Genomic DNA, 26103 nt, shown 5'->3' with positions numbered 1-26103 from the left:
AGTCCCCAGGACTTGGAGGGAAAGTCCCCAGGACTTCGCGGGAAAGTCCCCAGGACTTCGCGGGAAAGTCCCCAGGACTTCGTGGGAAAGTCCCCAGGACTTCGCGGGAAAGTCCCCAGGACTTCGCAGGAAAGTCCCCAGAACTTCGCGGGAAAGTCCCCAGGACTTCGCGGGAAAGTCCCCAGGACTTCGCGGGAAAGTCCCCAGAATTTTGATGAGCAGTCCCTAGGACTTCGGAGGAAAGCTCCCGGGTCTTCAAGGACAAGTCCCAAGGAGTTCAAGAGGATCTCCTCGGGACTTCGAGGGCTTGTCCATGAGACTTCGGGAATTCCAGGGGAAGTCCTCGGGACTTCGAAAGGGAAGTCCTCGGGACTTCGAAAGGGAAGTCCTCGGGACTTCGAAAGGGAAGTCCTCAGGATTTCGAAAGGGAAGTCCTCGGGACTGCGAATGGGAAGTCCTCGGGACTTCGAAAGGGAAGTCCTCGGGACTTCGAAAGGGAAGTCCTCGGGACTTCAAAAAGGAAGTCCTCGGGACTTCGAAAGGGAAGTCCTCGGGACTTCGAAAGGGAAGTCCTCGGGAATTCGAAAGGAAAGTCCTCGGGACTTCGAAAGGGAAGTCCTCGGGACTTCGAAAGGGAAGTCCTCGGGACTTCGAAAGGGAAGTCCTCGGGACTTCGAAAGGGAAGTCCTCGGGACTTCGAAAGGGAAGTCCTCGGGATTTCGAAAGGGAAGTACTCGGGACTTCGAAAGGGAAGTCCTCGGGATTTCGAAAGGGAAGTCCTCGGGACTTAGAAAGGGAAGTCCTCGGGACTTCGAAAGGGAAGTCCTCGGGACTTCGAAAGGGAAGTCCTCGAGACTTCGAAAGGGAAGTCCTCGGGACTTCGAAAGGGAAGTCCTCGGGACTTCGAAAGGGAAGTTCTCGGGACTTCGAAAGGGAAGTCCTCGGGACTTCGAAAGGAAAGTCCTCGGTACTTCGAAAGGGAAGTCCTCAGGACTTCGAAAGGGAAGTCCTCAGGACTTCGAAAGGGAAGTCCTCAGGACTTCGAAAGGGAAGTCCTCAGGACTTCGAAAGGGAAGTCCTCAGGACTTCGAAAGGGAAGTCCTCGGGACTTCGAAAGGGAAGTCCTCGAGACTTCGAAAGGGAAGTCCTCGGGACTTCGAAAGGGAAGTCCTCGGGACTTCGAAAGGGAAGTCCTCGAGACTTCGAAAGGGAAGTCCTCGGGACTTCGAAAGGGAAGTCCTCGGGACTTCGAAAGGGAAGTCCTCGGGACTTCGAAAGGGAAGTCCTCGGGACTTCGAAAGGGAAGTCCTCGGGACTTCGAAAGGGAAGTCCTCGGGACTTCGAAAGGGAAGTCCTCGGGACTTCGAAAGGGAAGTCCTCGGGACTTCGAAAGGGAAGTCCTCGGGACTTCGAAAGGGAAGTCCTCGGGACTTCGAAAGGGAAGTCCTCGGGACTTCGAAAGGGAAGTCCTCGGGACTTCGAAAGGGAAGTCCTCGGGACTTCGAAAGGGAAGTCCTCGGGACTTCGAAAGGGAAGTCCTCGGGACTTCGAAAGGGAAGTCCTCGGGACTTCGAAAGGGAAGTCCTCGGGACTTCGAAAGGGAAGTCCTCGGGACTTCGAAAGGGAAGTCCTCGGGACTTCGAAAGGGAAGTCCTCGGGACTTCGAAAGGGAAGTCCTCGGGACTTCGAAAGGGAAGTCCTCGGGACTTCGAAAGGGAAGTCCTCGGGACTTCGAAAGGGAAGTCCTCGGGACTTCGAAAGGGAAGTCCTCGGGACTTCGAAAGGGAAGTCCTCGGGACTTCGAAAGGGAAGTCCTCGGGACTTCGAAAGGGAAGTCCTCCGGGACTTCGAAAGGGAAGTCCTCGGGACTTCGAAAGGGAAGTCCTCGGGATTTCGAAAGGGAAGTCCTCGGGACTTAGAAAGGGAAGTCCTCGGGACTTCGAAAGGGAAGTCCTCGGGACTTCGAAAGGGAAGTCCTCGGGACTTCGAAAGGGAAGTCCTCGGGACTTCGAAGGGAAGTCCTCGGGACTTCGAAAGGGAAGTCCTCGGGACTTCGAAAGGGAAGTCCTCGGGACTTCGAAAGGGAAGTCCTCGGGACTTCGAAAGGGAAGTCCTCGGGACTTCGAAAGGGAAGTCCTCGGGACTTCGAAAGGGAAGTCCTCGGGACTTCGAAAGGGAAGTCCTCGGGACTTCGAAAGGGAAGTCCTCGGGACATCGAGGGGAAGTCCTCGGGACTTCGAGGGAAAGTCCTCGGGACTTCGAGGGAAAGTCCTCGGGACTTCGAGGGAAAGTCCTCGGGACATCGAGGGGAAGTCCTCGGGACATCGCGGGAAAGTCCTCGGGACTTCGAGGGAAAGTCCTCGGGACTTCGAGGGAAAGTCCTCGGGACTTCGAGGGAAAGTCCTCGGGACATCGAGGGAAAGTCCTCGGGACTTCGACGGGAAGTCCTCGGGACTTCGAGGGGAAGTCCTCGGGACATCGAGGGGAAGTCCTCGGGACTTCGAGGGAAAGTCATCGGGACTTCGAGGGGAAGTCCTCGGGACTTCGAGGGAAAGTCCTCGGGACTTCGACGGGAAGTCCTCGGGACTTCGACGGGAAGTCCTCGGGACATCGAGGGGAAGTCCTCGGGACTTCGAGGGAAAGTCATCGGGACTTCGAGGGAAAGTTCTCGAGACTTCGAGGGGAAGTTCTCGAGACTTCGAGGGGAAGTTCTCGAGACTTCGAGGGGAAGTCCTCGGGACTTGGAGGGGAAATCCTCGGGACTTGGAGGGGAAGTCCTTGAGACTTCGAGGGAAAGTCTTCGGAATTTCAAGAAGAAGTCTTCGGGCTTTGAGAGGAAGGTTACTAGACGTTCTGAGCAAGTTCCTAGGATTGTGAAGGCAAATGCGCTGAACTTCAAGGACTGCGACATGTTGCTTTAAGACAAGTTCGAGACTTCGAAAGTAAGTATCATCGTTTAATCAACCATAAAAATATTCTGTGTCAAATCCTCACCCTAAAAAAGCAAAGTCATACATTTAATTAATATCAATCGTTTGTTTTGATCGCATTCAAACCATTGATGCACCCCTCGTCATTGATATTGCAACACATCGATCCAAACAAAACCCCAACAACCGTTCTCTCGCGTTTCGCCATATGAAGTCAGTCTACTCCGAACCAATACAGAAAGGCCCATCACAGGCGTATCGCCGTAGCAACGGAATGGAAATAAGCTCCACGTACCATCGGATTCACTCTACTTAACGGATAGCTAGATATATCGACTCAACGGGTCGAGCGAGGTGCCCGCGAGAGAGCGAGCGAAATTCTCAATGAATTGGTTCCGGAGAGATCAATGAGAGAGGTATCCACCAGGCGAAGTGACTTCACGCAAACGGGACGGGGCACCATCAGCACACAATCCAATGCAGTCGGTAATTAGTCAAGTAGAATCTGTCGCTGAGTATGGTCGGACGTCGAACCTGCTCTTCCCGGTGTAAAGTGGAGTCTCACGGCGGCGCATAGAAAAAGAGGCGAGGAGGAGAGAGAGTGAGCTAGAGAGGAGAATCACAGTCGCTGCGTATTCCGTTCGGTGTTTTTTTTTATTATTATTTTCTGGTGTGCATCTCTATCCCGTACGGTCACGGGGAGCACCAGGGATCGAGGAAGAGCAAGTGCTGATATACACAGACGGTCGTCGGTTCGGTCAGACAGACCTATGGACCTTGAGGGAAGGCGAGGGAAAGCGAACGCAGGGAACGCAGGGTTGTTCGACTGTTTCCTTTTTATTTGGCTTTCGTCGGTTCTGAACGGCGTAGGTCGTCGTCATCCGGGAAGGCGCAGTGCTCCACAATTATTCGGACAGGAGAGTGTGTGAAACTTTCTTCGTGATCGCGGCGCGCGTTCGTGAATCGTGTGGTTCGGGTTGTGGTGTGATCATCGTCGTTGTCGTCGTGATCGTCACGCGCGCAAGAACCCTGAAGCTCAAGAGCGGAGTGTAGAACCGTGCCGATAGAATTTCTGTGCGATCACTTTTCGACGGAGGTCAGTGGATGTTGAAGTGTAGATCGCGTTGCGCGCACCTAGCGAGAGAAGGGCATTCACGCGAACGTGGAGAAAAGGAGAGAAGACGAGCGGGGCGGCAGTGATTGAAAACAGAGAAAACATTAGAGCGAAGAAGGAAGTGGAGGAATAGAGGATAAGTGTATGCAACAGGCGAATCAACAAAGAGGAAAAGAGTTGTTGTATTGTGCAGTCTGCGCAAAAAGAAGTGTGTGGAGAAATAGCAGGAAATTCGCCATAATTGAGAGTTAAGTCGAATCAAGTGGAAGGGCGAAGAAGAGAAGAAGGAATTTTTGCTCAATTAATGATTTTTTTCAGTGCTGCGTAACATAATGCAATGGTATGGTACAGTGGATGCAGCTCTTGTTTCTCCGTAGTGATCGCAGTGATTGAGTAGTGAACCAGGAAGAGTCGAAGAAGAAATTGCGTATTTTGAAAGCGACCTAAGCCAAATTTGGAAAATATAAATAATCGATTGCGAGTGGTGCCGCGGCAGTGAAGCACGGTCTAGGGAAAATCAAGTGCTTTTCTACAGCTTGGATATAAATCCCAGAAGTTTTTGATACACATTTACGACGTCGACGTTGGCTACGCCTGCTATAGGAGCGGGGTATAAATTTAAAAATTAAATACTGCAAGCTAAGCTGGTTGGTGTGTAACGCGAAGGAGAGACCCCATTACCACGACGACAATAAAGAACAACAAGAAGACTGGTTTATACACACAAACGCAGACGACGAGACACACGGGTTATTCGCCAGCGCCACGGTTGACGAAAGTCGAGAGAACGAGAAATAAAGGAAGCAATATTAAGAAAAGCTAATTTTATCGCTTAAGTAAAGTTGAAAAGACGGAGCAGACATACGCGCAGCAGCGCGAGAATATCAAGAGACGTAGCAGCGTGTGGAGCAAAAGCAACAGCAACAACAACAACAACCATCGGTGGAGCAACAAGTACAGCAAGAAACGGAGGAGACGTGCGCGCACCGATCGCCGCAAACACACATTCTCTCGCGTGTGCTGCTGCGCTAAGCGTTCTCTCGCTGGTGTCTCACCATATACACTGTGTCCCCACAGGCAAGAGCAAAATAACTGCACACGACGGCGGGCCTACACTACAACACTCCACGGCACAAGATGGCGTTCAACGGTAGCCCCGGCAACAACAGCAGCGCCACCAGCAACACCTCGGAGGATAACGATGGCGCCCGGAAAAAGGAAAACCTCATCCTTCTGGTGGCCAAAGACTCCAACGATAAGCTGAACGAGCTGTTCGACAAAACGCTTAGCAACAGACTCCCACTACAGATCCCGCTCCGTATGCGAAAATTGCCCGACTCGTTCTTCAAACCCCCGTCCTCTGGGTCCAAATCCCCCTCAGTCTCACACTCGCGGGAAAATTCCGCCGACTCGGCGTTCGGTTCCGGAACGACCATACTGGGTGGGGTCACCACCGGCCCGAATGGCCTCCCCATCCATCACAGCCGGGCGCACAGCAGTCCTGCGTCCCTGGGCAAAATCCCCGCCGGTTTGGTCGCTAGTATAAACGCTGCCAATGCGGCGCAACAAGCGGCCAACAACAGTAGCAATGTAAATAGCAATAAGACACAGCAGCCGGGCAGCGTGAACGGGGGTGGTGCCAGTAGTGGAGGCGATGGGTCTTCGGCTGCCGCAGCCGTCCAGCAGCAACAGCAAGCACAGCAACAGGCGGCGCAGCAGCAAAGCCTCACCAGACAAGCCATTCTGCACAGCCGGGGACGCTCGTACGACGTGTCCAACCAGCACGCCGTCTACGGCGACCTGCCACCCGGCTGGGAGCAAGCCAAGACACAGGACGGCAGGATCTACTATCTGAAGTGAGTACCGATATGTAGCAGATTCTAGATAGATACATACAAGGTATATTCCTTTCAAGATTTTCATCGAAGTTCTTTAAGATATTGAAGTATTGGGGATATCCTTTATCCTAGACAGATAATTGACTAATACAGTGTTGCATGTCCCTTTGGGGCCGAAGGGGTCGCATTTTTAGGGCTTTTTAGATAAAGCTTTGACTTTAGAATTAATTGTAAACCCATTCCTCAATTAGGGAAAACAGAGTAATTGGGTTTGGGACATCATTACTGACACCCTAGAACATCCCAAACACAAAGTATTAAAAAAATATAATTCTCCAGTATCACTAAATGCTGATTTGGGATATGATTTAAATTCATACGTATTTGAATAACCCATTGAATGAATACGGAACAAATCATCACATTTTTGGATGTTCTACGTGTTCCAAACCGTTCTGTAATTCAATCCTTCAAATTTACAGGAATAATTTTGTTCATTTTAGCAACAAATAGTTGTATTGCATAATTTGCTCTAATTCGTGAATTCCTTGGAGACTCGGCAGCCACTGATTAACATTATATAGGATAATGCAGTTCATCCAAACAAGCTTGAGGTTCAGAACCTCAGCAGTAGCCATATCAGCTAACAGAGAAACGTTTCATAATCAACCGTGCTACAGGTCCTGCTTGAAGACTAATAGATATTATTTTATACTATTTTGAATATTCAGGGTCGTTCAAACTATCTTGGAGTCTAGTCGTTGACATCTACAGTTGTACAGAGTTTATGTTCGTCATAAAGTGTTGTCCAACTACAATCTATGGAAATTCTTGGAAATATATTCCAGATCAACCCAAATAGCACCGAGTAACAGAACTTCGTAATAATACTCTAAGCAGTTATTATAGCCACTCTACTGATTTTGCAACAACTTTCTTGAAGACTGGTACACATGGTTTTATATACTTTTGGGATATTTAGTATCATCCAAACTGTCCTGAATTTTTGGACATTGGCAGCGGTTATATTAATGATTAGCATTATGAATCATTCGGCATATTCCATCACAAACTACTTAAAAGAGGAGGTCTTGTAACTTGTAGCAGTAGTCACTCTGTGTTTACTCTGTGCCTAATGAAATATGGTTACCGGACTTACTGAAGAACTATTTTTTTTAATATTAAACACTTGAGATATACAGGGTCGTTTAGACTGTCCTGGAATGTAGTCCTTGACATCTACAGCTTTATAGTGGTTATTTTCGCAATGATCTGTTATCTTACTATAATCTATGGCTGCGTTGGAATTGTACGTACCATTCCAAAATTCTTACGGGATATTCCAGATCCACCCAACTACTCAGAAGAGCAGAACCTCAGATCAACACTGGTAACAGTAGTCGAATACGTTATACAGTGTAACGTTGTTTATGCTCACTGAACCTATATGAAGTCTATTAGATATTACTGTATTCTTTTGGGACCTGCAGAGTCGTTCAAACTATTCTGTCCTTGATTCTACAGCCGCTACAGTAGTTATTTGAACTATGAACAACGTCACATATCGAACTATAATATAAAACCCCCTTGGAACTGTACGAACCATTCCAAAGTCCTTTTGGGATGGCATGACTTCCCAATTATATTTGTAAAGTTTTCTTATAATTTAAAAAATAAAGTTATGGTCCTACATGGGCTTTAAAGTATAGAATTGATAATAAAGATTATGAAACGGAAGCGGAAGTTGCACCCTTGGATCTTACGTCCTGGTATATTTGATATTCTAGTCTAAGCTAAGCATAGTGATTGTCCTGATTTCTCTGAAGATCTACAACATATCAAACATTATTAACATGAGTGTCAACATCCCAATAAACTCAGTAAACATGAGTGAATGTAGTACATCTAGCAGGATTATATGATAGGAAAATAATAGCATAACCTTCCAGTTCTGAACTCAAGAATAGCTTCATGAAGTTCCTACACCTGCAGGAAGTCCTGTAAGTATTTCATAATGTTTCTGAGCTTCCCGGAGGTACTCTGACGTTCTACGCGTCATTGTCCCATGTTGTATGGGAACCCCTATAAACATGGGACAATAATTGGGCGTAAAACGGCAGTACAGTCCTTACGGTTGTTAATGTTGCGTAACTCAAACTAGCAAAACAGTTGTTGTTACGGCTGTAGATTTGATGTTCTGAATTGCAGAACACTTTGGATAATTCTTAAATCTTGAAAATATCGCATAATCTTTGTTATTCTATGAGCTCCCATTTGTCTAGCATAACATGTAACATAACTCTATACAACCAAACAATAAACTCTTGCAGCTGCAGATCCTATATTCTAAACTTAATAGTTTGGATGACCTAGAACATCACAACTAATATTAAGTTGTTTGAATAAGCTATCAGAAGATTCATTGGACAACCTGGATTACATATCGAAGTTTTGTATGATGTAAAAAGTGTAATGGTAACTTTATGTTGTAAATCAAGAACAGTTTGGATGACCTAGCATAGTGGTGCTCATCCTGCGGCCCGCGCCTTATGATTCGGCCTGCGGAGTACTTTAAGACGAATCGAAAATTTTGAACGATTATTTGAAATAACTCGTTAAATTTATTTAGAAATCAAACAAAAAAAAATGCTGATAAATGTTCACAGGTTAACAAATTAAATGATAAATAAACAAAAAGATCAATCCGTTCTGGTAAGATTCGAAATCGCAACTCCGAAATATTTCGGCATTTCAGCTAAGTCACGAAGCCAGCTTATAGTTATTTATAATTGGTACGAATCAAATGAAAGTTTGTTAAAAATGTAATCTTGAATCATTTAAAAATTAGTTGCAGTTTTTAAGCGCAGTCAATGTAACGCTGAGCAAATATTTCACATTTCGCCTTTCCGAAGAATACAGTTTCTTACCGATTTTGGCAACACCCGTTTTTGGCAACAATTTCTTACCGATTTTGGCAACACCCGATTTTGGCAACAATTTTTTACCGATTTTGGCAACAAAAAATTTTGACCAAAAATTTTTACCGAAAAATCGTTTGTATTTGTAAATGTATTTATATTTTAGCCTTACTTTTCTGCAAAAAATCAAAATTCATTAAATTTTCCAAAATCAACAATTTCACAAATCAGTAACAAATTTTGAAAACGACGTATAATCAATGCTACACCATTGATTATACGTCGTTTTCAAAATTTGTTACTGAAATCATGACGTAATTTATGAACGTCACCTACAGGGATCGTTTTATAACTTGTGAATAGTCCATATTTGAAATATAAGCCAAATTGACGAACAAAACTTAAAAATAATCTGCAAAAAAAAAAATTACCGATTTTGGCAACACCCCAATTTGGCAACATAAAAATCACCTCGTGTTGCCAAAATCGGTAAGAAACTGTATAAAAACACGAAGTTTTTTACAAAATTCTCAACAAATCTCAACTTGGTTGCCAATATTGTTTAATTGTCACTGTTTGTTTAAGTTTCTATTATAAGACTCAAAACAAAACTTACGAATCCAATTTGAATTGTCCAAGCGAGACTCCTGAACGAACTTAAAGAAAAAAAATCTCAGGCGAGATTCATAAAGAGTCTCCTGTGCCCTTTTGGAGAAACTTTTGGATGCATTTTTGGAAAACCATTATTGGAGAAAAATTTTAAGCAACTCTAAACGAAATATATGGAGAAACTCACATCATCCTGGAGAAAATAAACCTGAAGAAACTCAATGAGAAAGTTGTGGCGATACTGCAATGAAATTGTAGGAGCATCTCCTGGAAAAATGTTCTGGTGCCACTCTAACAGCAATTTCTTAAACAACTTTAGAATAAATTCCTCGAGCAACAAAAAGAGAATTTTCTGAAGTAACTACAAACAAGATTCCAGGACCAACTGCATCAAGACACAAAAGATGCCTAGAACGCCTGAGGAAAATTTGAAACAACTTATGCAGCAACTTTAGAAGATAATCTTGAAGAAACTTCCGGAAACAATTGTTAAAAATCTAATTTTTGAAGAAATTTAATGATGAAGTATTTCATCAACTTTAGAAAAAGACTTATGGAAAGAATTTACTAAAATCTTCAAAAAACTCCTTTAAAATTTTCGGAAAAATCCGGAAGCTATTCTAGGAGAAATTCTTGGAAATGATTAATGAGAAATTCCTGAAGTAACTTCGGGGCAGTTCCAAAGGCAAATCTAAGAGAAGTTCTAGAAAAACTAAAAAAAACTTCAAAAAATTTCTCGAAAACCTTCTGGAGCAACTCTACAAGAAACTTCAGGAGAAAATCCAGCAAACCTTTTTGGAGCGATTCAAAAGAAATTCTTGTAAAAGCTGCTTGACAAGCTCTTGAAGTGGCTTCAAGGCAACTCTAGGGGCAACTTCTAAATTGTTTGTTTGAATTTCAATTTGAAGCTCAAACGTTTTTCTCAACCAAACTTATGAATCTAAATTGAACAGTTCAGATCTTTAACCCTTATGTGGCCGACAGGGTACCCGGGTACCCAGCGCCCATTTGAAAAGCACGGTGTAGAAAAAAGCAAAAATTTTGTCAGACACATAACGGTTAATAAATATGCTTTAGAATTGTTCTTCTTGTTGTTTTTGTGCATCGATGTTTTATGCGGCCCGCAGGTCGATCCCGAATTGCAAATTTGGCCAGCGGTATCCTCCAGCCTGAACACCACTGACCTAGCACATCCGAAAAAAAAAATCTTCTACCACCTTTTGTCATTCTCATGTTTTCGGGCATCGTAACTACAGAAATACGTTAATAAAACATAATAATGCTTGGAAAAAATCAGGAAAAGTTGCAAAGAGGGGAATTGAGGGACGCATGAAGCGCGTTTGAGTTAGAGTGGGAGGCAGTCTGAGGTTATCCAAGAGTTTCTTGAGTAAAGGTCATTGGATCTACAAGGGTAACAAGTGATCTCTTACTGTATTACGAGTAAGGCTTGTGCTCATTCCCTAAAATTCACTGAACCTTTTTAAATCTATTTAAAAATCCCCTTGAGACCCTCGTAAACTTCTCTTAAACTGTGCTGAAGTAGACCCCTCAAACCCCCTGAAATCCACCGAAACGCAGTGAAACCTCCTGAAGTAAATGCCTTGAAAATCCCTCCCTCCTATTCTGAGGCTCCATCGACTTTTTTTAAACTCCGTCAGAAACCCCTGAAGCCTCTCCAAATGTGTTGCAATGTTTCAGAAAACTCCCCGAAGCGTCCATAGATTTTCCCTTTTATCGACGCTCCCTGAAACACCTTAACTCCCTTAAATCCACTGAATCACCTCAAAACGTCTTGAAACCCCATAGAAAACTGCCTAAGACTCCGTAGATTTCATATACCTAATACGACTGAAGCCTATAGAAATTCCCTAAAACATCTCGAAACACTATCAATGCAACTTCATTGAAGCCCCCTGAGGTCTTCCAAAACTCTCTGAAATCCACTGAAACACCGAAACGTCTTGACATCTCTCAGGAAATTTCCCTGATGCTCCCGTAGACTTCACGAAAACACCGCTCAAGCTCAATGAAACCTTTAGAAACGACGACTTGAAAAGCCTCGTAACTCATTACAACTCTTTGAAACTCTTTATGAACCTCTTTGCAGCTCTTCTGAAAGCCTCTGAAGTCCCTGCAAGTCCTATGAGAGCATTAGAAATTTTAACCCTCTCAAATCCCTTCCTTTTACCATTTCAAATCACCGTTACATTCCTTGCACAGTTCTAGAACTGGACTTGGATGTCTGCTCTCTTTAAAATCTAGCGTAACATGTGATAAGGGCTTTAGTCTCAAATGTTAACATTGAGAAATCTGCTTGAGAATATTTCCATGTATATTCATAAACCTCTTTAGAAATCAAACACTGTATTAGTTACACTTATGCAGCAAATGACGCGCATAACTGCTCCCTGCATGCTGTCTAGCGACAAAAATAGCATACTACATTGACATTACAGTCAGGTTTTTTTACGCGGTTTTCATTTACGCGGCCACCTAAATGAAAACTCCTTACAAAGAAAAAAATCATCGTCTTATTTTTGCATGATTCGTCGAGAAATGGTGAGATTTTTTTACGCGGTTTTTTTGGATTTTGAACTGAGTTTTTTTTTACGCGGTACGTAGGGTCTGGGACCATTTGGGCAGGAGCACCTATTTTGGGCACTTGCTACTACAACTCAGTCAATTTCAAACCGATTGACTTGATTTTTTGAACATGGCTAGATACTGTGCCTATCTGATCGTGTCTCAAAAATCAAGTCAATCGGTTCAAAATTGACTGAGTTATAGCAGCAAGTGCCCAAAATAGGTGCTCCTGCCCAAATGGTCCCAGACCCTATCCCCCGCGTAAAAAAAACCTGAATGTAGTATAAAAAAAAATAATTCTCAAACAGCAATGAACATTGGCCCTTTTCAATTTTTTTTATGGACTTGGGCCCCAACACTTTGGCTCTTTGACAATAAGCAAATCATTTAGGCTCTAGTTCATTGGCCCTTTGACCAACTACGAATCGACTTAGGCCCTTTTGAATTGAGCTAATATGGAGCAAAAAGAAGTTAGTTTGCATATGTTTACGAGATTATACAAGAAAGAATCAGATTTGAATCGAAACCAAGGAAAATCCATGTAATATGTCAAAGGGCCAAAGTAAATATGAGATCTAGTCCAACTTGAGCCCTTTTACGTCGACTTAGGCACAAATGGAACTAAAAATTTACTTAGGCCCTTTAAAAATCATATAATAAGACATGTTAAAATAGGTTTTTGGCGTGGGTGAGGAAGTGTATCGATAGATTACGTGACACTTGCTAGGAATAACGTCAAATCTCGTTTGTTTACATTTTTGACTTAGGCCATTATCACATGTTACGCTAGAAATATTTCTCACTGACAGAATCGTGGAGATGCAGAGGTTCTTGGTTTTTGTAACGAGGGTTGTTTTAACAAAATTCCTTCCCTTTCTCGGTGACCGTAAGGGCGATACAGCCGTTCTTCTTCTTATTGGCTTCCCTAAACTGGGACCTCTTAAACAATGCACATTAAGAATGCTTAGGTAATCTTAAGTCCTATTCATTGGTTGTCCGTGCAATTTCGGTTACTCTGGTCAACCACAGAGCAGTCTTCTTCTTCTTTTTTATGGCTCTACGTCCTCACTGAGACTTGGCCTGCCTCTCTTAAACTTAGTGTTCTTTGAGCGCTTCCACAATTATTAATTGAAGGGATTTCTTTGCCTACCATTGCATGAATTTGTATATTGTGAAGCAAGTACAATAATACGCTATGCCCAGCGAGTCAAGAAAATTTTCCCGACCGGAACAGGAATCGAACCCGCCGTGTCCAGATAGCCTTAACAACTAGGCTAACTGGAGACCCACAGAGTACTAGCAACTATTAATTGTGCGGGCACCAGTGAATCAAAATTCAACCATCGCGCAACAATAACGACAATGTCGCAACCTGAATTTGTTGCGATATTCTACCCAATGCGACATAGGTTTGTCCCAACTTGAACAGAATAGGACAAAGGTCGTGCACCACGAGTTTAGAGATTTTTAAGGGCGGACGGGACGGTCGGGTAAATATCCGCCATTGCTCTGTTGCTACTAAGATGGTAATCTCAGATTCTACTTCATATTTTGCAACAAAAACCTATCATTGTGTATGCTCACTTGCACTGCACATGCTGATTGTTTTTCATCATCTTCAGTGCAATAGAACTCGAGATTACCATCTTCAAAATCGCGAGGCAAATTGTTAGAAAGAGAGGCAAGATAGGAAAAATAACACGGCGTCCCGTTTCACCTTAAGCCTTGCATTGTGATTTTCGAGCGGTAACTTCAGCTTGTTTACGGCATTTTATCTTATCCAGTCTTGGTGGTTGGATTGCTTGATAGTCATCAATACACCGTTCGATAAGTCTTCGAAGTGCTTCTTCCAGCTGGCTGGCACGATTATTTTGGGGCACTGGCATAGTTTTATACACCCCACCATTGACAGTTGCATAAAATCCCTACATACAGGGGATGGCCAAAATGTTTGGGATAGGCAACTTTTTTTCTCCCACAAAAAAAAAATCAACATGCTGTAACTTTTCATAGAGTGCATCAAAAAATCTCAAATTTTGACTGTTTGTCAACCTATTATATGTGCATCATTGGTACAAATTTGGGCTCGATTGATTAATTTTTTGCGAAGTTAGAACCGTTCGGGTAAAACACTATTATATAGACAACTAATTTTTGAACTGTCATATCTCGGAAACGCGTGAACCGAATTGAATGATTTTTTTAACGTTTATCAACAATATATTGATACTTAATACGACGTTATAAAATGTAATATTTTCTCACGGCGAATTAAGTTATACCGGATTGAAATTTTTACCCATATATGAGCATGAGCATGAGCATAGATGACCGCACAATTCGTAGTTGCTACTCCGTGATTGACCAGAGCAATCGAAATTGCACAAGGAACCAATGAATAGGGCTTAGGACTAGCTTACTATTCTCAATGCACACAGGTCGAGAGCTCCAAACTTTAATAGGGTCAATAACGGCGCCGGCCACGTCCTTACGGTCATCGAGGATGGGAGGGAATGTTAGTAAAGACAAACGTTGTTATAAAGACCGCGAATCGCTGCATCTCCACGTTTGTCTCAGGAAGGATTTTTTTGTTAGTAGGGTAAGGTACATTGTCAGTCCGGGAGTCACCTATGGTTGGTGATATGATTTGACAATGGATCAATATACACAAACCGCCGTTAAGAACCGACCACTTTTCGACGCAAAAACTAGCCAACAAGAAAATTCTATCGCGCGTCTCCACTCCACTAGGGAGCAGAAACCTTTAGTCTATTCCACACACAAATACACTGAACGCGACTCACTTGTCGGCGCCCGGATTTTTCTCGACCGGCGAGCCCGAACCAACACTTTTCACTCTTTTGTGTAAATGCAAAAAATGAAAGAAAATATGTATTATCAACTTTAAGTGTATTGGGAACTAGCGCCGACGGGAAGCGAAAAATTCGGAACCGACTCGATCCACGACGCGTCCACCGCACACTCCAGCATTTCAACTATGCCTCCTTGAAATTTTTACCCATATAGAGGAAAATAAGTCAAATTTACAATACCACACAAACATTACTAAATGTGTTCTTCCTTCAATCTAAATACGCTCTAATATATCTGATTAGAGATAACTTGAGAATAGAAGTGGAAAATCTTTGAATATCAACACTAAAATTTATTGACATTGATGTAAAAAATACATTATTTCGAGAAAAATCCAAAAAGTGTCAATCCATGATAACTTTTTTCAACGTTTAAAAAGTACCTATGTTTTAATAGTTTGTGAAGCATTTACTTATAGTTGGTTTACGTTCAAAATTTCATTCAATTCGGTTCACTGGTTTCCGAGATATGACAGCTCAAAAATGAGTTGTCTGAAAAGTAGTGTTTTACCCGAACGGTTCTAACTTTGCGAAATATTAATCAATCGAGCCCAAATTCGTACCAATGATGCACACATAATAGCTTGACAAACAGTCAAAATTTGAGATTTTTTGATGCTCTCTATAGAAAGTTATAGCTTGTTGAACTTTTTTGTGAGAGAAAAAAAAGTTGCCTATCCCAAACATTTTGGCCATCCCCTGTATTTCAAAGTTTGCCTTTTTTATGAAGACTTCTAAAAAAATCACTCAAAAGGGTTTTCCTCGGTCAAAATTTGTTATTAAAAAATATTCCAAAATCTTCCGATCTTCCATGAATGTAATTTCTGATAACCTCATGAAACATCGAATTTTTTTTATCAAATTATCATATTTTTGAAGTTCTGCATATTTTCATTAAGATTCTGTTGTTTTTTTTTTGTCTTTTGATGATTCAGCTTAGTTTTCGATTCTATCAATCAGGTATCAGAACATAGGCTCAGGCGGCACGTTCTCCATCGAATGGGAGATTTGTGCCTCGCACGTCATAGCCAATCATCACTTACCTGAGGGAAGAGGGAATGGGAAAAGGGAAAGGGGAATTGGAAAGGGATGATTGATTTCATACAAGCACCTCCGAAGAATTGCTCGTTAGAAAGAATGTACGCACACGTAGGAAATATTCTACCAGAACATTCAAAGTTGAAATTCTAATTGAATCTTTACTACAGAATAATTCATTTCTGCACCCCCGAAGGGATACTGAGAATGATTTATGAGCAAATTCTCACACTCTGTTGGCATGTCATGTTTTACAGCAGTAGAACAGGACGCGCCTTTCTGAGTACGAGAATCAGCTTCATCAATAAAGATCAATAAATCACAAAATACTCAAAAAGAACAAATATTGTCCATTTTCAGTTGGTATGACTTTGTTGATCTTCTAAAAGTTTGCCAGAATATTGGTATTCTGAAAAACTAATCGATTCAAAACATCGTTTTGAAAACAATCTTCAACTGCATTCCGTGGAACGCACAAACAAATTATGTTTTGGTCGAGATTATGTTGCCTTAATACGAGCTTAAAATCAACCACCGCCTTCTCATTAATCACTAACAAACACTGGTTCAGCCAGCTATGGCTGTACTGATTCTCCGGAGAAGACCAGATTTTGCCATATCTGTCCAGAACCAAGGTTTTGGATGAATGAATTGGCTGGCATTTGATACAAGGTTGTTGAACACTTCAGCAGTTCATCCGTCAGTGCATTCGTAAAATAGCCTTTTTCAGCCTAAATTACAAACGCAACGAGGATATTGAAGTGCTCGCTTCCCCAGAAAAAGTAGGCAGGTCCGTCAAAGCAGCTTTGCGGATTTGCTTTTTTTCTCTTTTTTCATAGTTTTTGCCCTTGGCGGCAAAACTAGAATCATCACTATTTGTTGCCAGTGGTTCCAAGCTCTGTAGTTTTTGTCCAGCACGTAGGGTTCCTCCTTTAGCACGTCCAGTTAATGCTTTCCAGAAGTTGCCCGAATGCTGTGCAAAACTACTAGAGAGACCTAACATTCGGTCATCGTGTCCAAACAAAATAACCGCTTAGCTAGGAAAAAAAATCTAACCCCAACCGACCGACCCGAATGACGTCCTAGATCAAGATTGATCAATTCCAGTCAAATCACTCCGTAAGGTTTGATAGTAATTGTTGGCCGACCAACATACTAGCTTTTGACTACCAAAAGCAAAAAATGAGTTAATACAATATTATGAACAAATTGCAATAACAGGGATATTTCAGTGGCGCACATATTATCATACACCCATAAGATACCCCATGTACGCAAAAGTTCTCAAATGTATTCACTCTTTCATTATCGTAATATAAGAAAATTTGTTTAACAATTCAAGCTAACACTGCTCATATTGCAAATCATTAAAAAGAATCCACTGCCACTTGTGGCAATGGTTCAATATTTAGGATAAAAATACCAAATAGTGGTTAATTTGAAATACAGATATATTTTCTGATGCACTAATGCCATACACCCAGAAAACACCTCTTGCATAGCAAATGTCCACAAAAAGCATTTCACCCTTTTGACTCTATACAGAGACCAAATAATTTGCAATACATACACTCAATCGATCGATCGCACGATTGTATTGCAATACAAAAGACCCCAAACTGCGTGTTCCTCCGCCGGTAGGTACACGTATTAGAGATAGCGCACAGTCTAACACCATATTGCAGTATCTCATTATTGGTCTCATCACGGCCAAACTGGTACAGAACACTGTTGCACAATCATGCAGTACTTGTTTATTTACCAGCGACTATAACGGACGCCCGAATATATTGAGTTATTCTCGCACATTTCAAGTGGATATGAATCACTCAGTCACTGCCATTCATCAAATAATTGTCCCATATACATATGGGGTTCCCATATAACATAGGACAATCGTACGTTGAACGGCAGGTCAGTACTCACCACCATTGCAAACAAAATCACTACACAAAAAAGATGCGATAATCCCGCATACAAAGGTGGTTTCTCATGATACCGCACTATCTACACTGAACAACGGGGGATGCCATTGCACCGCTCCGCATATAGAAGTAACACTTCATAATCAAGAAATATTTTTTACTATATTTCTTCCTTTCATGGGTCAGAATCCTTTCACAATTCTTTTCCCATTAACACAGTGGTAATACACATTCTCTAATTAATTGCCTGAAGGGCAATTAATCCGATAACACCCAAATAAAATTAATTTAAGTGGGTCATTACCGAGAGCGTCCACTACCCAACAGCACTACCACTTTTTTGATGCTCTCTATAGAAAGTTATAGCTTGTTGAACTTTTTTGTGAGAGAAAAAAAAGTTGCCTATCCCAAACATTTTGGCCATCCCCTGTATTTCAAAGTTTGCCTTTTTTATGAAGACTTCTAAAAAAATCACTCAAAAGGGTTTTCCTCGGTCAAAATTTGTTATTAAAAAATATTCCAAAATCTTCCGATCTTCCATGAATGTAATTTCTGATAACCTCATGAAACATCGAATTTTTTTTATCAAATTATCATATTTTTGAAGTTCTGCATATTTTCATTAAGATTCTGTTGTTTTTTTTTTGTCTTTTGATGATTCAGCTTAGTTTTCGATTCTATCAATAGCTTGCAATACAAAGTAAATATTTCAAGGATTTTTCTTCAATCTCCTCATCTTCATGCTGCCACAAACGCTTCGTGACGATATTTTTACTAACATCACTATCGTAAAGCAATTCTGCGTCGAATTGGCTTCTTTAGCGATGTTGAGATAATTCCATATTCTGAATCTACATGTTAAACTGAGCCGAAATCCAAATTTTCAGTAATTTTGGTGCCCGGGAACCTATTTAAAAATCACTTTGAAGTTTGTATGGGAGCAATTTGTCGAATCACCCCTCGTCGCATTTTGTACTGGGCGGAGCTGTCAAACAGTTGCTTAGCTGTCAAAAGGTGGTTTCAAAAAAATTCTTTTAAATTGATTTTAGGTACCAAAATTAAGTTCTAAAATTCTGAAAAAAAAATCATAGTGGCTCAGGAAAAGCTGCTCTTTTGTATGAAATTAAAAAATTAACACATTTTTCCAAATTTAAAAACCCATTTGTATGTCAATTTTGGAAAAATGTCCTATCACCAGTGACAGTGGTTCGAAACAATCAAAATGCCAAATAAAAAAAATAAAATAAAAATAAATATATTTTTTCCAAATTTGGCAGACTATAGATTGTTTAACAAATTTGGAAGTTTTGCATTGCAATCGTCCGGAATTTTTGTTTTTTTTTTTTATAAAATTCTGTGATTCTTCAAGCAATTTTCTTTCAAAATAGAAATGCATTTTTAGAACATTTTTTTTAATTTAACGGAAACTTTATATTTAAGTTTTTTTATGCAATTTGTACTTGAAATGTTGAACTGCATGTGGTTAGCTTTAAATCAGAGCAGACTTGGCGAGTTTTTGGACAGGCAATGATAAGCAAAGAAATTCGACAACTCTGAACATATCCGCGTAATTTTGATGCATATGTTTCAGCACATAGAAGAATGATAGCTCGTATTTGATAAAACAACGTACTTGATATCCCAAGTACATGCATTGAAAAACGCATGGTCACAAGTGTTGTAAAATCAAGGCCAAAATGATAGAAGATCTTTGTAAAAAGTTAATGGTGTGCCGCGACATTTTTGAAAATTTCAAAAGGCGCCGCGGTAGCAAAAAGTTTGGGAACCTCTGCCCTAAGCAAACGTGGCCCAATCATTAAGAATATGATGATTTTATGGGTGTCTTGCGTATTGAAAGTTAGTTTATGCGATTCAGTATCATAATTTCTTTTTTATACTACTCATTTCAGTATAATAATGACCAACTTTTCCGTACCGGTTCATTATGCAACTGAAATGAGTTGCATAATGTAAAATAGTTGCATAATGTTCATTATGCAACTCATTTGAGTTGCATCATGAACATTATGCAACTCAAATGAGCTGTATAATGAAAAAATCATTGCATAAAATTTTGTATGGAACTCGTTGCAAAACTCGACTTTTTAGCACTCTTCGTATTTATCCAACTCGGCAAGCCTCGTTGGATAATTGTACGACTCGTGCTGAAAAAATCAACTTTTTGCAACTCGTTACATAAATAACTATTACTTATTTAACTAAGTGGCGCCAACTTCTGCTCCGCGTGATATCAATTTAACCGAATCAAATTAACAATTTAAAAAAAATTACGTTTTGGGTGCTGACAAACTGTTGGGGGCAAAACGCACCTTGAGGTGGGGCAATACGACCTCTGGCATTTTCCGCTTTGAATTCTGATGGAATACCAGGCGGCTCCATCTTACTATTGACGGCAGCAAATGGAAGGTGTAGGAGGCGGATGGTAGTTAAAAGGTTGATTCCATATAATCGGCGCGCAATCGCTTAAGCTGCGTGCGCTTCAAATTAGACAATCTTTCCAAATGTGGAAAATCATCGTTTTCCACGCTTTTCATTCGAATATTTTCGTCATTCTTGGGCTTGTTCGGCTCAATTTTACGTCTCGTTTGCTTGCATCTGACGGAACTTCACCTATATAGTGAAATAGCGTGAGGGCGTTTTGCCCCGGGGGTGCGTATTACCCAAGGTTATCCTACATCGATTTCTGCGTGTGCTGTGGATGGGCAACATACTCTCACTGAACGCTCAGAGAGCGTTGGAAGGGGACATCTAACGTGGAGTGAGGCGGGTGTTGGATTCAGGATGGCTCTCTGCTTCACAGAAGCGTTACCTGTTTTGTGGCAAAATTGGTTAACGCGCCCTGCCTAGCGAACTTAGAGAGACGTGGTTCAAACCCCACCAGAACTACGTAGATTTTTTCGCAATTTCAGTCATTACGTATGCCTCCCATTGATTTCTTATTGTGTTTTATTCATTTCTCAAGCATTTTTCACTGATGGTCAGCATTGTTAGAGAGGCAGACTTAACAAAGTCAACGTTCTTGGTGAGGGATAAGAAATGGCCTAAATTTCTAACAGGGAAGACATTTTCTTCACCACATGCGATAATTCCCGACACATCACATCATTAAAGATATTCCAGTTTACCTTTGCCAATGACTCATTAGTTGGAAACAAAAAGATGTAGCCTATCAATGAAATAAATTGATTTTCTCCGTCGGTAAATTATAAACAACAACTTGTCTTCGTCCCAGGGAAGATGCAGGAGAATGTGTGTATGAGTTTCTTCGTCACACTGTGATGGCGTTTTATGATCTGGTGGGCGAAATATTTTGGTCATTATTCTGAAGCTACATCTATCTCAATTTAAAAGCTTTCTGCTCAATAATACTTGAAACACGTGATTTGATTTGGATTGCGAAGAATTTGACTGACTTTCGAATACACAACTACAGTTATATAATAATTTTTGACCGTTCTATGTACCATACTGTCACGTAGCAGGTGTGACGGGAATGAACTTCATGTTGTGCCCAAAATAAACGTGGACAAGATGGGAAAAGAATTCGAGGGACATTCTTTTTCTTCTTCTTGGCGTAACGTCCCAACTGGGACTAGGCCTGCATCTCTGCTATCTGAAGGAGTCCTAGCATAAATAGATGGAAGAACTACAATTGCAATTGCTTGAGTGATCCCAGCAGATATTTCTGGATTAAATCTCTGTAGATGTTCCTGGAGGATCACACCAAGAGTTCTTGAAGGAATTACTGTAGAAGTTCATAGAGTTCTGGAAGGTACCGTGATTTCGGGTGAAGTTGATCACTTTTCACAGTTTGTAGAGCCTAATTTTTGAATAGTTATCGATATGGTCAAACTTAATGACTTAAAACAAGTACGATCACGGTTTTCATCAGTCAACGAGGTTGAAACTTTCATTGCAAATCATTTTATAGTAATAAAAATCATTTGAAATAAAAAATCAAAAATTTTGCTCTCGGGGTGAAATTGATCAGTAAATGGAATGTTTTTGTAAGTGCTGAAATATGTTTTCCTCCTGAATTAACCACCCCAGAATGCGAAAAGCTACGCAAAACTTTTACAAGTTTTCTAAATTTTTAATTATTTAAGTTTAAAGTTGAGTAAATCCAAAGAAAACGCCTGAAAGTATGCAATTTTCATACTCAATATGTGATCACTTCCGGAAAAGAACATTTTATGCATAAATTTCAATATTTATAGAACTTTTGATAACAAAATCAGGTTTAGCGAATAATTGGCAGCTATAAACATTCATTTGAATATTCATTACATGTACGATAGATCAACGGTAACCAAAGCTTAAAAGTGTCTTTGAAGCTCACCCAACTTGCAGTTTCGGAAAATCTTGTATTTTTTACAGAAATGTGTTACTAATTGGCTGTAAAACATGTAAACTCATCATTCAATACTCTTTGAGTCAGATGATGGTTAGTTTCTTCAAATTGTTTTAGGTTTGAAGATTTGTTTTTAACAAATAAAAATGGCCCTCACATCGATCAAATTCACCCGAAATCACGGTATCATAGAAGGATTTTTTAATTGATTGATTGATTTGTCTTTATTAAAGGGACTTTCAGCCCTTGGCTGGTTCGTCTCTCAGGATTTTTTAGAGAAATCCTAGTTTAATTTTGCTAGTGGAATCACTACAGGAATTATTGGAGAAACCCCATCAGGAATCCAAAAAAAAAAGTTGCTTGAATAAATACCTACAGTTCTCCTTGGAAAAATCGGTCAAGGTATTCTGGGGGATGAAATCCCTGGAGGAAGTCCCGGATAAATCCTTGATGTAATCTCTGGAAGAAACACCGAAGGGATTTCCGGAAAAAATCTAGGAAGATTGTCAAAAAGCATCCCAGCAAGAATGCTACAAGAAAACTCTAGAGCAATCCCTCGTAGGTACCACAGTTACAATTCCTTAAAGAATTCTAGGAGAACTTGCTGTTGCTCGAATTCCAAATGCAAGGCCAATAGGCGCTCCTAGATAAATCCCATGAGGAATTTCTCGAGGATTACCTGAATATAACCTCTGAAGGAATTCCTGGAAAAATCACCGGAGGAACTTCTGTAAAAATCCCAAGAAGATTGTCTTGAATAATCCCACTAGGAATTCCTGAAGGAATCCCAATAGCAATTTCTAGAGAAATCCTAGGAGAGATTGGTGGAGAAGTCTCTGCAATTACTATTAAAACCCCATGAGGACTTTCTGGAGGAAGTTTAAGAGAAGTTCATTGAAAAAATATCTCAATGAAGCCATGAAGGGATAATTTGAAAAATCCCTGGAAGAATCGAAAGAGGTATTACTAGACCGCAGGAGAAAATATTTCGCATAACTCAAAAACGATTAAGAATGATGTATCCCAAAAAATCATGAAAAAGTGAACTCTGCCGCAGTTGGAATGTTAGCTTCAGTTTGGGCTTTGATTGACCGAAAGTAGTTTCTACTCTACCCTAATAAACCAACACCATACACGGACCGTTATGTAGACGGTTCAACTTTAGCGCATACTTTTCAAATTGTATCCCATGCATTGGTGGTTGGTTAAGTACATCCTATGGTTATCGTTACCATATCATTTACACTCATACAAGGAACCGATAAAGAGCTGACTGCTTGCGACAAGCAGACATCTTCAGTGGTTGGTGATTTTGTTATATCGTGAAATCCTTAGTAGTTTTATTTTTACACGGAAATGATGCCTGCTACGTCAGATTGCATGACAATGAGGTAAAGGGGAAAAAGTGATGATTGCAATCGCTTGCCCACGGTACACAGATAAAAATAATGATATTTACACGTAATGTAAACTTTATTTTAGTCATGTTAATCTATTGTTATGTTATGATGGTTTACATGATATATCTTATAAATTTGTGTTATATTTCATGTAAACTCTCAGAGTCATGCTGAATCACATGACACATAATGGGAGTTTACATGATATTTTATGACTTTTACATGATATGTCATGTAAACTTCTGTGATATCCCATGCTCTTCGATCTGTGTAAACAATCTACACAAGTTCATGCTGGCATATCAGGGTGGTTTTGGGAGACTGCTGTATGGCAGAAGGTTCACGTTGGTGCGTAAATGCCGTTCGGTAGGCGAAAGGTGGTGGATTACTGTGAAGGTGCGGCACTGTTCGCTGTTTACGTAGATTGTGGGTGAGATACCACTGACTGTGGTGTAAAGTTGGGAGATAGGAAAACGGTTTTTTTTTTTCAACTCGTTTCTGGTTCTAACGGCTACGAACATTTATACACGAGTTTATATGAATAGAAGATAGAGAGAGTAGATAGAAAGATACAAAGTCCACCGCAATTGAGAAGTTACGCCAGAAAGAAAAAAAAACGAAATCTATCAAGGCTTCAGGTTATTTTTACAATGTATAAATCAGATTAACCTTCCTTTTGCATCACGTTGGCAGCAGCTCGCTGACGTAGTGTACGATTTGGGTCAAAAATGACCCTAATGCCAAAGGAGGGTTAAACGACAATCCGTCCAAAAAGCCTTCAACAACAAACAACAACCGTAGCCACGCAACAGAAATAGCAACCATTTCCCTACGATAGCGTCACATGATCCTGAGCAAGCAAAACTGGAAATTCCATTGGTATCATTTATTTTTCCGATGGTAATTGTTGTCGTTTCATAAAGTAGGCATAAGTAGACCAACAACAACAAAGACAACAGCAACGGCAAAAGTGGTTAGAAACTGCACACCCAAGCCGAATAAGAAACCCGTCCGTCCGTTACCGGGCACGGTAACAAGCAAGCGCGACCATCAGAGCCACTTGTGCAAACAATAACTGCAGCACAGAAGACTTTACTATACATCCACAATACGGATCGGACCGGCGCGACAACGGACGACCGGTTGACGCAAATGATCATACACACACGGGTGTAGGCAATTCGGTTGTTAAATGAACCTGAACCGAAACGTCATCGAAATGTTATCGCAACAGGTAAAATTTAGTTCAAAATTGGTAAGGGAAGCCGAGCCGAATGAACAATGATGAAAGAGAAGGACTTCAAAAGCAATTGGATGAAAAACCTTCATTCAAGCGCAAGAACGAAAATTTGGTTTTTGAAGGGTCGATCGTTCTTGGGAACTCGGCTGGAAGAGGGACGGGACGCTAACTAATTATGAATCAACAAAGCTAACAACAACGTACCACCATCGCACCGCTCCGCAGGGAAATGCTGAAATGTGAGGCGTGGAATGTCGGTCGGTGGTAATAAGAAGATCAAGGGTCAGGGTGGAAGTTGAGGGCCTGATAGAGGAGGATCAAACGATTATGTTCAGTAGACCTGTTCAGTTATTGGGAACTCTGGCGTCGGATTCCCGATCTAAAAGTCAAAGTGGGTCATTTGGTCAAACTAACACACGACCTTCTATGTTGTGCAGAATGACGCCTGCAACGTCAGATTGCAGCTTAATGTGAGAAGGGAGAAGGAAGTGATGATGCAACTGCTCGCCCATGGCCATGGTAGACGGTATATACCGTATTACCACTGCGTCTACGCAAGTTCATGCTGGGATGTCCACTTTGGTGCGTGGGTTGCCGTTCAGTAGACGTAAGCTGATAGATAGAGCACTGATAAGATTATCATGAAAATGATGCGGCACAGTTCGCGGGTTGCCGATTTGTAGGCTTATTATCGATATTTTTTTTAGTGTGTTTGTTTTATTCATTTGTTTGAAGAAGAGAGAGAAATGAGACGTGGTAGCCATTAGAGCTCAATTCATCGAAACAAACTATAGGTATTGCATTTCCAAGCTGACAATCTTGTATGGAAATCTGAGTATGTCCGATCTATCATGCAAAACTTGAATATATACGGAGAAAAAGGTAAAAACTGAACAGGTCTAAAGTTCAATGTGTAAGCGGGGAAAAAGAGGGACTATCAACAAGTGGTCGTCGGCTGCTTCGTCGTGGCAGGTAACCGGATATCAATGGGAATCTAGATGGGACTTCTTCTCGGAATGCACAATACCAACCCCTCTCGCGCATACATCAGGTGAAGGCGCGTTTTAGCGATTGTGAGCCGTTCGTCACTTGCTCATTGCGCGCATATCAACGTGTTCGAACAGGTTTAGGGTCCATCCGCCAATTTGGATCGCATGGGAACCTCCCGAAACTCGAATCGCGTCGCATGCGTCAATTGCGCAAAACACCTCCACTTCAATTAAACCGCCATACATATTACAAACGATTAATCCGACGGATTGG

The 26103-nt window shown here is 41.3% G+C and overlaps 2 protein-coding genes across 3 annotated transcripts in view; both read left to right on the top strand.

The window, feature by feature from the left end:
• LOC109397934 (transmembrane emp24 domain-containing protein 5) overlaps positions 1-26103 on the top strand; it is a 548078-nt gene that overhangs the window by 21867 nt on the left and 500108 nt on the right. The gene's annotated exons all lie outside the window — the stretch shown is intronic.
• The window catches only part of LOC109397908 (transcriptional coactivator yorkie), a gene marked incomplete at its 3' end in the record, with an annotated part of 113239 nt that continues 90555 nt past the window's right edge, over positions 3420-26103 (top strand). For both annotated transcript variants that reach the window (XM_062853931.1, XM_062853930.1), the window contains 1 exon segment: positions 3420-5900. In XM_062853931.1, the coding sequence (XP_062709915.1) occupies positions 5182-5900 (719 nt within the window).

The sequence above is a fragment of the Aedes albopictus genome, chromosome 2 (assembly GCF_035046485.1).
Source record: "Aedes albopictus strain Foshan chromosome 2, AalbF5, whole genome shotgun sequence".
Taxonomy (NCBI): Eukaryota; Metazoa; Arthropoda; class Insecta; order Diptera; family Culicidae; genus Aedes; species Aedes albopictus.
Note: the sequence above shows the minus strand (reverse complement) of the source record. Positions and strands in the feature narration are given on the sequence as shown.